An 11,234-nucleotide genomic window follows, 5' to 3' on the forward strand; every position below is an offset into this window, starting at 1 on the left:
CTTTACCTATGACTGACCTGCGTGAAGGTTTGCCGTTTTTTGTGTTTATGCGGGTTTTGCCCGCCTTCCACACGCAACGACTATCTTTCCCCACTTATGTATGCGGTGAAGACCGCATATCAATGTGGAAAGTTCATAAGTATAAATGTAAGACAATCAGCTACAATGTGATAAGGAGAATGATTTCATTAGAAGTGGCTCCTGGGCCTTTTCTTTTACAAGTTTGGAATTGATCTACATGCAGATTGTGTAATTGAGCTCCCTTCCATGTTCTTGGGAGTGTCATCGAGCCTTTCGAGCCGATATGCACTTGGTTCGGATCTCGTTGTTTACGCAGTATGTAGTCTCCAACATTGAAGCTGCAATTTTATTCGTGTTTTCCCCAACTGGGGTTCTATACGCATCAGCCTGCTCAGCGTTCGTTACGCCACGAGGTGCGCGAGCGTCCCATCTCTGACAAATGCTTCGACGATGTCCTTCACGTCTGTGCATTCTTCAGTGTTGTGGCCTTTTGTCCTGTGAAAGTCACAGCATTTGCTACCGATCAGCATTGTGACGATATCGGATTATTGGAGCCTTTGGCCATGGGAGCTTCTCAGTGACAATATCTCGTGACGCTTTTAATGAGTGGCGTCCATCTGGAGTTCTGGTTCGACAGTACGTTATCCCTTCCGCCTACGGATGTTGCAAGCCGGATGAGGTGTCAAAGTTTACCCTTGACTGCCAAATGCCTAGCTTCCGCTTTTGTTTAGTCGGGCGGTAAGGACGTCGTCTTCTCTTGTTTTCTGGGTGTAGAGGTTTGTGCTCTGGGGGAGATCTCTACCCAATTGCTTCTCGTTTTCGCAAAGCGTTTAGCTGCTGTCATGATGGCATCCTATGTGGATGGCATGCCATCTTTACCCGTTAAGGGCGGATGAGCTCTGGGTCATTCGCGCCCTGGATGAAAGCAGCGCGAACAAGATCTTCGCTAATATTACCCAGACTTAGCTTCTTTGAGTTGAAGCGAGTGATGTAGTCTAGCAAAGATTTCATCTTCCTCTCGAATGCAATTGAGGATTGTCCATTGCACTTCGGTATACTTTCTTTGTTGGCTGAAGTGTTGGCTAAACTTCTGCTGGAAGTCTGCCCAATCGTAGATGTGGTGGACCGGTAGACGATCGAACCACGCTCTAGCTGCCCTCAACAAGCGTCATTGGAACATGTAACACCACGTAGGTTCCGTCCAAACTACTGACGGTTGCCCCCGCTATGAACCTGTTCAAATGATCGTCTGGATCAGATATACCATCGTAAGTGCCGATGTTGGACATCTGTTTGGCACTTTTCGGGGCGATTGCTTCCGCAATGTCCCTTGCAAATTTGGACGTTCCCGCCTTTGCAGCAGTTGGTCTAAATGTTTTGGAGAAGTCACGTGGGTTTCCACCCGCGTTTTTTGGTTTGAAGGTTTCTCCAAAATGCCTTCTCGGTTGGGAGTCCGTTTCCTTACGCTTCCCTTTCGCCCTGTGACGAGGGTTTGCGTCACTATCGGATTCCTCCGAATCATCGTCCAAGTACTCTCCGAATTCATCAGCCTGTTGGATTGAACGTAAGCGTTCATCCAACTCAGCTTGGAATTCTTTTTGACGTGCTTCCGCCCACGCTTTAACTTCATCGAGTGTTTGACGGGGGAGCCTCGTTCGTTGTCTCTCTAACTGGGTATCGGTGAATCCCAGTGAGAGATTATTTACTGCACTTGCCCCAGCTCGGGTAACTGGGGTAGTGTTCGTAAAATTTACTGCACTTGCCCCGGTTTGGGTAACCGGAGTAGTGTTCGTAAAAACTGTGTAGTTGCCGGTATTCCCCCCAGTAGCTGGGGTTGTGGTTACCGGGGCTTCTTGGTCACTCGTTGGTTTTGGACCGGAGTACCTTTAACCATCTTTCCAGAAGTTTTGAGAAAACTGAAAAAGAATTAAGTTCTAGCTTTTATGCACGGATGGCGCCAATGAAGAAACACTAATCGACCCCGGGCAGATTACGGATAATCTGGGGGTTAAATAGATATTTCCCACGAGGGATTAGATCCGGCAAAGATGGTTCTTCTGATAACCTGCAAAACAGACACCGTGAGCTCGTCACTGAGAAGGGGGGGTACCTCCTTGTGACCACCCTCCGGCGTGAGAATCAGACTAGATTGCTCTTGAATATAAGTGTATATTAAGAGAATGACTAGAGCCGATATCAGGTAATATATCAAGATATGAGATATGAGATAAGATGATACCATTCCAAGGTGTTGGAGTATTTATAGCCGAAGGTAGGTTTCCAAGCAGGTACAGCCGGCTGAATAGTGTTCCTGTTCTGCCAACTGTGGGCTACGCACATGCCATGCTGGTGGTTGGTGGATAGGCAGCGGCTGATAGTGACCAGGCTGGCTGTGTACTATTCATGTTCCACCAACTGCAGACCATGCCATGCACGTCCTCCTACAGGTTGGTGAGTAGGCAGCGGCTAATAGTGACATACAGTACAAGAGCGTGCTGCTCGTCATACTGTTGTCAGTGAGCTGTCGTATCTTTGGTCAGATCTTTTGTCCATACCTCGTCAGGTACAGTACAAAAGATCCTCCAGTATCGTACGGACTGGCTCATCTGGGCGGGAGTTTTCCTGGCTTTGTGCGGGGGGTATTCCCGGCTTTGCTCATTCCTTCTTCAGGTGACATTACTGAATTATTATGAGAGTTAAGTGTCTTGTGCGTGTAGCTTTGCTGCGCAGGTAGCCTTCCCTGATGACTTGTATCCGCAGCTGCGGGAACAGGCAGAGTACTTCACCATTGGGAGGCTTTTCCTGCGGGAACAGCTTGCGTATTGCGCGTAAGGACGTCACGTCTCTGAGCATGGTGGGTCCTGCGGACCCAGTTGGTTTCTGCGCAGACGTCCTTCTTAAAGGTGAGTCTTGCGGGTCCAACTGGGCTCTGCTGGGACCTACCTCTTCAGTTATATATAAACAATTAAAATGCATGAAATAACACATACATACACATGATTTATAGCGGTCCATCACATACATATAAATTATTGACTTGTTTCTAATGTTCAGTTAGTGTATATATTCTAGCACTAATTTAAGTTTATTATGAACTCACAAGATGTAAGCATGCAAACTGATGATCGATTGGAATTAAACTAATGCATATTGTATTATTGTATAACTTGAATGAAACGTTTTGAAATAAAAATTACAATTTGGTTTCAAAATAACCATAAAAAAGCTGTCTATTAAAAGAAAAAAGGGCACCACTTGGAGTACAACTATGTAGCTTAGAATCAATTCAAAGTTCATGTCATACAACCCCCCATAGCTTGCATCTTAAATAAACTACATGTTCCATCCTCTTTCAGCGAGAACTAATGAAATTAGATTTATGTTGGGGAATTTCGTAATAATAGTTTGGATTACCTGTGAGTCATGTAGTACTTTCAGATTGAAATTGTTTGATGGTTCTTTAATAAATCAACCGGATTGAACTTATATGTGACAAGATCGAGTATGCAATTTTTGGTGAATTCGAGGACACTAGAGAACGAGTGTTTGTTCGACCGAATGAACGGGATGACATTTTGCTAATATCAAAAAATGCATTTCCTATGAACTTTTAATATAACAATGGCAGTTAAGGTGCGCTGCTTCTTGGTCTAGGCCTATGGACCTTGATACCTGGTATGCTGCCCCCCATCGACCTCTACAAAGGTCAAAAAGTGGGGGGAGGGTGTTGCCCCTTGGAACCTCCGCGAGTTAGGGGCTTCGCTGCTAACATCATAATAAACTCAAAAAGGTGTGTACCCTGTACCTCATGACTTATTTAATATATATCATCATTATAATGGTCAATAAGCTAATCCAATACACTATAGTATCTAACGGTTTATGCTCTTCGATAAATGCTAAAGTAAGAAAGAAAATGAGTTCAGAGTGATAAAATAGGTGAGTTAAATTGTATTAAGATAAGAGCATGTTTGTTTAATTTGTATATATTTATTTATATGGTAAGCTAGTAGTGAGATACCAAAGAAGTAGCGCTCTACCGTACTCCGGTGACTTCTTTAGGTAAGGTCACTGTTTCGTAGTGAAGGTACCAAAGAAGTAGTGCTCTGCCGTACTCCGGTGACTTTTTAAGTAAGGTCACTGCTTCGAGTTTCGTTCGTGACACAATATTGTATGTGAGTCAAGGGTTTTACCATAGTGGGCTTCGGGTGATGGGTTTCTCATGGAATTGGTGGTGGGTCGGGTCAAAAACGCTGTCTGTGATAACAGGCGTATGTAGATGGCCTCTTGCCTGCATAAATGTACCCGAGTGGTCATACTTTGTTAGTCGTCAGGTTAAAAAAAACCTAACAGTGTAGGTAGGTGGTTGCTGTAAATAGAGTTTCCCCCCCCCCCCCCCCCCCCCGCGTTCAAATTGTATTTAAAGTCGAGTCTCTTACCCCTTTTTTTCATAGGTTCCTCATGTGTGGGAATGTGATAAAACTCAATTTCATACAATTTTTGAAAGAACAAAATCAAATATATTATACGAACCCGTCATGCAAACCCAAAATAACTTTAGGAAAAACAATGGATGAGTATGCCTGTATGAAATTAGTTTAAAATTTTTCATGGATATAATACGATCATGATAGATGACACCCGACGCCATTACACAAAATACACATACTCACTTATGGCACCAAAAATGTAAGCCCCTTTTTTATATTTATTTTTTTTTTTGTCTACTAATTCACTTATTTTTGTTTTTTTTCTTAGTTGTTAAATCCTAAATAACTTATTCCTACCCGCAGGTAAAAAATAGGCCTAAGGTAACCTTTATTGTACAAAAAAAGCTGCATTAGGTGAAGTTGCATTAGACTTAATGCAACATTTTTGTTAGATAAAGCAACTGTTTCTTTCAAATGCAACCTTTTTAAAACGTTGTATTTGCAAAAACAGTTGCGTTATCTGATAAAAGGGTTGCATCAGGTCTAATGCAACTTCACCTAATGCAACCTTTTTGGTAAACTAAAGGTTGCCTTGAGCCAATTTTTTTTATAGTGCCGATTTATGAAAATTTGAAAATTAAAAACAAAATCACATAGAGAAATGGTAGAAAATCTTTAATCCAACATTTTCAAGCATGTCGTTAAAACCAAGGATTACGGTATTCATTATTTGGGTTGCAATCCATTAAACCCAATACCAAACCGGAACCAAAACCGCATAATCAATTTGGTTTGAAACCAAAACCAAGTAGCGAAACTGATTTTTTGTTTCCATAAGTTCTCAACTTGATTGACCCGAGTAACTCATGCTTATTTATTAGTTTTATCTTTTATCTCCGCCCAACAGCAGTTCACTCTCTTTAGTTTTTCGAAGCCCAACTATTCAAAGGACTAAGTAACAAGAAAAAAATAGAGTTTTATTCTGTTGAAAATTAAAATTAAACCGAACCATATTCTTATTCGGTTTGGTTTGAACCTTATTAAATTCGGTTTAGTTCGATTTTCACTTTCACCTAACCCGAATAACTCGAGCGGATGAACCCAACCAAGGATTGCATATGAATATCCATATTCAAATAATCAGAAAATGATAAGAATTTAGTAATCTTATCTTACAATATAATAAAAGAAAATGTTGAAGCTTAGGTGTTAAGTCTATATTTCTTCTAATTTCTAATCTCTCATCTCATTCATTCTAGCTATTCATGGGTCATGGGTCAAAATCATTTTATCAAGCGGGTTATAACATCGTGCGGATTTTATAACATAGTGTCATTTTCATATATGAAGTTTGACCAACTACGCAATTTTAGCACATTTTTTCCAAAACCATATGCTATTTTACTAATTTTCGTTAACCCATTTGTTTTTCCTTTAAGTCTACATTAAATTAATTCTTAAGTATTTTGAGAATCACCATTGAATTAATTGACCTTTTTTTTATTTTTATCGTTTGATAAATCCCGTGAAATACACGGGTTCAAAAGGTAGTCAGTATATAATCAAATAAAGTGAGGGCCTCATAAAATATGTGCCCAAAACATTAGTGTACTTTTGATATAAATTGTCTTTCATGGATTTTAATTTTATTTTGTGCCACTACATTTAATTTGTGGCAAAGCCTCCCCCAACTCATCTACTATTAGATACTGGTTACTAACATTTTAACCACGAAAACTCGATAGACCAACGTGGCAAGAAAATGTCATCATTCACTTAAAACCACTATAAGTACTTCTCATCCTTTATCCTCTTAAACATCCACAGTCATCCATCTCCTTTTCTAACACTTTAACCATTTGTTGTGTCGAAAAACTCGTAACCATGTTAGAGGGTAAAGCTGTGATAGGGGAGACTGATATGCTTCAAACCATGCAAGATGAAGCACTTCACCTCACAGCCAAAGCACTCGATTTCTTTGATGTGACCGAAGCTACTGAAATAGCACGTGTTGTCAAACAGGTAGAAATTAATTAATTAAATGAATCCCGCTTTCGAAAATAATATGACATCAAATGAATTTATGTTTGCTTGCAGGAATTCGATAGGATGCATGGAGGTGGATGGCAGTGTATTGTAGGGACTAATTTTGGGTCATTTGTGACTCATTCTTGTGGGTCTTTCATTCATTTTTCTGTTGGGAGTCTTGCGATTTTGCTGTTTAGAGGATCAGCAGCTCCGGAGATTGATGAATTTACGAGTTTGGATGGTGTAAAAGCATGAGCTTATTGTCGTTTTAATGAATTTTAGTGTTGTTGTAACATGATCATTTCAAAGTTGAAATCAAGAAGGAAAGATAACATTTAGCCTTTGTCATGATTTTGTTTAAATTTGCTTGAGAGAAATTATAGGTTGATTTTTAATTCAAATCTTACATTTATGTAAAGTTTTAGGTGGAAGATTATCAAAATAATCAATTAAACAGTAGTTTGGATGACCATTAGAAATCAAACAAGTTTAGCTCATGGGCAATTGGGCATAACAAGCCCTTCACAAACCACGAATTAGGGTTGATTATGAGTCGAGCTAGATTTAAATCGGGGTTAAACTAGAAACGACACGAGCTAATTCGGCTTGGTTTGAAATCTTTATATCATGTTCATGTTTGAGCTCAAACTCAATTCGTTTACAACTTGGGGCTTGACGAGGCCAACTTGTTTAGAGAAGCGCGACAAAGCTTGACCATTGAGTTTTACTTGCTATTTAAGAAGTTCTTTTAATAGTTTTTTAATACCACAATCGAAGAATGTGGTGTTGCAATTTCCAAGATTGTACCCTCAATGCTACAAACGCATATTTAGATACGTCTGAAGCTGAACATAAATGCAAACCTCCAAAATGAGTCAGAAGTGATGTCAACCTGCACTGAAAATCTCCAAAGAAGACCACCACAAACCACAATGTCCTCAATCTCCCCTGAAGGCTATCGTCAAAAACAGAAACAACTTCCCCTACATACACAGGTTGGCACGTTCTGAGGCCGAACAACTTCCCGACTCCCATACATGAGCGGAGCAAAAGGAGCTCGATAGCTCATTGCTCCACAGCCCGCGAAGCCCTTTTCAAAGTCAGTCCATTGATGAACTCCGCAACCCGGCTAATAGCTCCCCCAAGGAGTTTCACATCAAACACTGGCCTTCTAATATCGTAGGGAAACACCCCTCTTGCAGCTTAACTCCATTGCACGACGGCCAAAATACTTATGTTTTCTTAACATTGAGTTCAAGGCCTAGACGGAGGCCCTCTGCCTAATAATATCTAAAACTTTAGTAACCTCTTTAATGTCTCCAATAATTGTACCATCATCCAGGTACCAAGCATGGAAGAGAAACTAACAGAAATCATGGACCAGATGAACAAGTGGGTACATAACTAAGGTGAAAAGAAGAGGTCCCAAAGGATCCCCTTGTTGAACCCCAGTGGTCGACCAAATGTCGTCATCCGCTACATATAGTCTAGCCGACTGCCCATATAAAAATTTCAACCATAAGGAAATAAATGGGCATCGAGAACAAACCTAATTCAGAAGGGCAATTCGATCCACCAAGTTGAAAACATTACATAAATCAACAGTAAGCATAGCCAATGACCCATCAGAGTGAAACTCATTTAAAAACATGTAGTTGTAGCTTTTAGCGACCCAACAGCGATCGCCGACCCCTCTCCACAAAAAAACATCCAAAATGTGTTTGGCCCTCAATCCATCTCGCCCGCAAGACGTCCCTTTAGGGAAGGATTTAATGCACCCAAGCACACTATCCGCATCAACAACAAGAGGAGGCTCAGAAAGCAATGAGACATGCATAACCGGCTGGGGCATGTTGGGATGTTTAGCCACTAACGCTTTCAAAGTATCATTGCCAAATGGTGCAACCCCTGAAGAGCATAATACTTTAATCGCTATGGTGAAATGTTATTGTTTCACATTGGTGCACATCATAGAGTCATCGTGCTTAGCGAGAGGCTCATGATGACTCGAGTCCACCCTCAAAGGTTGGGAAAAGGATTTAAAATAAGTGCATCAAAACCATCCTTAACACCCCAAGCTGTTACTGATCGTTAATATACTGTGACATTGCAAATACTTCCTATTACTGGACCTGCACTCCTAACGGTTTGAAGGTCTAAAAACTCGCAAGGTGCACCGCGGTAACAACAAATGTCTTACCCACACCTCAATAGACTCTGGCATAGCAACCACCTTAACCAGAGCCACAGCTAATGCCTGAGAAAATGTCATACGAAAACTATGAGGGATGCTCTTAACAGTTGTGAAAGGAAAAGAGAAGACGCGGTCCAGGAGAACCCCATCCACCACTGCCCCTCCTAAGGGAGCAACATCCCTCATAACATACGGTTTAGCAATCCCCACAATAAACCCCTCCACATCTCTCAAGCCTTCCTTAAGCTTGGCTACCCCATCAGCATACACCCGCCTAAGAGCATTTACACGCCTACACACCTCACATAACCACTTGTCTGAGACCATTAAAGCCTCCCCAACTGAAATATATAAATCACAATCCATGGAGGCCGCGTCCCGTAGGGCCGTTTTGCCCTCATCCGACGACAAATGAAGTCGTTTGATATGCGCAACCAACCGAGGGATCCCCTTGAACCTCGCCCGTCCATCCGGGAAATAATGAAAACACCTAAAAGGACACGGCCAAATGGTATGTATGTATGTATGTATATATATGTATGAAAACAAGTTTGTGCAACAAGTACGATCCGGACCGACCCACACCAAAACCACTCAAACCCAAAACTGTTTAAAAAAATAAGTACATTGATACAAATAAATTATTAAGCTTAATATAATACAAATGGTATTTGTGTGTGTGTATATATATATACACACATGACCGTTTCGGCATGAACCATAAACCGAACAAAAAGAAACGGATCAGGTAACCGCATCAGTTGCATAATAACACACAAACAGATTAAAATGAAACAAAAACATAATAAAATAATAATCACACACAAAATGTAAGCTTAATACTTCAACCTTAATAACAGCCAGCTGCAGACCCTCGAAACCTGTGAGCCCAACCCGCGAAACTGAACCGGTATTAGAAACAAGTCCGGGTTCTGGTTCTTTTTTACAGGTTTGTGTCGGGTCTTAACTGTCATAATTTTGTTACGGGTCTTACGGGTGTTTCACAATCTAGATTTACGGATGTTCACACAATTAAGGCCCTAATATACACACAATTACCAAATTTTCACCAAAATTATGATTTCCCCAATTTTCAACTTATACCACCAATGGCCCTAAAATTTTACAAAAACAAGAATATCTTACAAGTAGCACGGGAACGGGTACGGGACCAGGATACGGGGACGTTACGGATACGGGAAACGGCAAAAATCAAAATCCAAGATACGGGTACGGCAACGGTACGACAAAAAGGAATATAAAAAAATACAAATATATTAAACAAAGTCCAAAATATATATATTGTTTAAGAATTGAATACGCTAGTTCAAATCTAGGGTTACAAATGAAATATACAAACCTAGAGAGACTAAATTAAAGAAAATAACACCTTTTTATGTAAAAGTTTAAAAACTTTTAAGGATTAAATTCATACAAATGAAACATAAAGGGGTTAAATACTAAAAAACCTAAACTTAGTTTAAACCTAAAAACCTAAAAAAAAGTTAACAGCGTCAGTATCTTCTTCCTTCTTCATCCTACTGCTCCGGCGCCGGAATCTCCGTTTCGGAAACTTCGAACACGCCGTACCCAAAGCCCAGATACGTATTACATCCCCAATTTTCGTAAACGGCCGGGAAACGTTTCAGTGGCGTTTTGCCGGCGTTTCCGTCCCCGAGACGGGGACTCCACCTCCTTTGGCGTTTCGGTGCAACGTAGCTTACAAATGTTGAGAGTGGTAGCTGGGTCAAGCTTGGTTCTTGAGAGTGATGGCCGACGTCGGAGGAGGAGCAGCAACCTCACAAAACTAATTTACCAACAGTGAGATAAAGATGAAGATTTGAAAGTGCGAAAAGATGAAGATGAAGGTGGATATACTTACCAAAGTAGTGATTCGAGGAGCTCGGCTGGCGGCAACTATTCTTGAGAGCTGCAGATCGATGTCACGATGTGGGTGAGAAAAGAGAGGGAGATAGATTTATTTTCCTGGGTTGTGACCAAGAGGGATTAGCGGCGACACATTTGGAATATAACCCTAGCCATTGGATCAAAACATCTATCAATGGCCCAGAAGTTTTTCTTAAAATAAAAGATGCGGATCATGTTTGTCGCCGCTAAAGCCCATGTCGCCGCTAATACCGTCGCCGCTAAAAATCAAATTTCTTGTAGTGACTGGACACTTTAAATCAAACCAAAGTGACACATTTTAATCAGAACATATTTTTACTCAAATCCAGTACAACTCAATTCCGTTTTGACTCAACACCTGGCCCATTAGTTTTGTCAGGCTTAATTACTAGGCATGCTTGACCATATCAATACACCACAAAATTTTATCAAATAAAGACAATGTGAATAAACAACTGCTATATATCGATGTTGGATCCAAATATACAATAATCTTCTACAATATAAAAATTTTACATCACTACTAGCCTTTCATTACATATTATCCATAACCAAAACAAACAAAACAAAATCAACTTCGTCCGGAACATAATCCACTATATATAACCTAGGATTGGTCAAAAACCAACAAAACACCAAACACAATTTTCCAC

At 40.6% G+C, this 11,234-nt stretch overlaps 1 protein-coding gene across 1 annotated transcript; it reads left to right on the forward strand.

Moving 5' to 3' along the window:
- The first annotated feature begins 6,289 nt into the window (after positions 1 to 6,289).
- On the forward strand, positions 6,290 to 6,734 carry LOC143600334 (dynein light chain 1, cytoplasmic-like). Its single transcript, XM_077078056.1, has 2 exons — positions 6,290 to 6,473; positions 6,549 to 6,734. Exons 1-2 carry the CDS (start codon positions 6,336 to 6,338, stop codon positions 6,732 to 6,734), a joined length of 324 nt encoding a protein of 107 aa, XP_076934171.1. The 5' UTR covers positions 6,290 to 6,335.
- The last annotated feature ends 4,500 nt before the right edge of the window (positions 6,735 to 11,234 follow it).

This window comes from Bidens hawaiensis, unplaced genomic scaffold (assembly GCF_021521415.1).
Source record: "Bidens hawaiensis isolate Kalapana, Puna unplaced genomic scaffold, B.hawaiensis_p1.1 tig00053960_1, whole genome shotgun sequence".
In the NCBI taxonomy this organism is placed as follows: Eukaryota; Viridiplantae; Streptophyta; class Magnoliopsida; order Asterales; family Asteraceae; genus Bidens; species Bidens hawaiensis.

Coding starts and splice junctions, on each gene's coding strand:
- LOC143600334 (XM_077078056.1), top strand. CDS start 6,336: ATGTTAGAGGGTAAAGCTGTGATAGGGGAGACTGATATGCTTCAAACC. Junction 6,474..6,548: donor TAGCACGTGTTGTCAAACAG/GTAGAAATTAAT, acceptor GTTTGCTTGCAG/GAATTCGATAGGATGCATGG.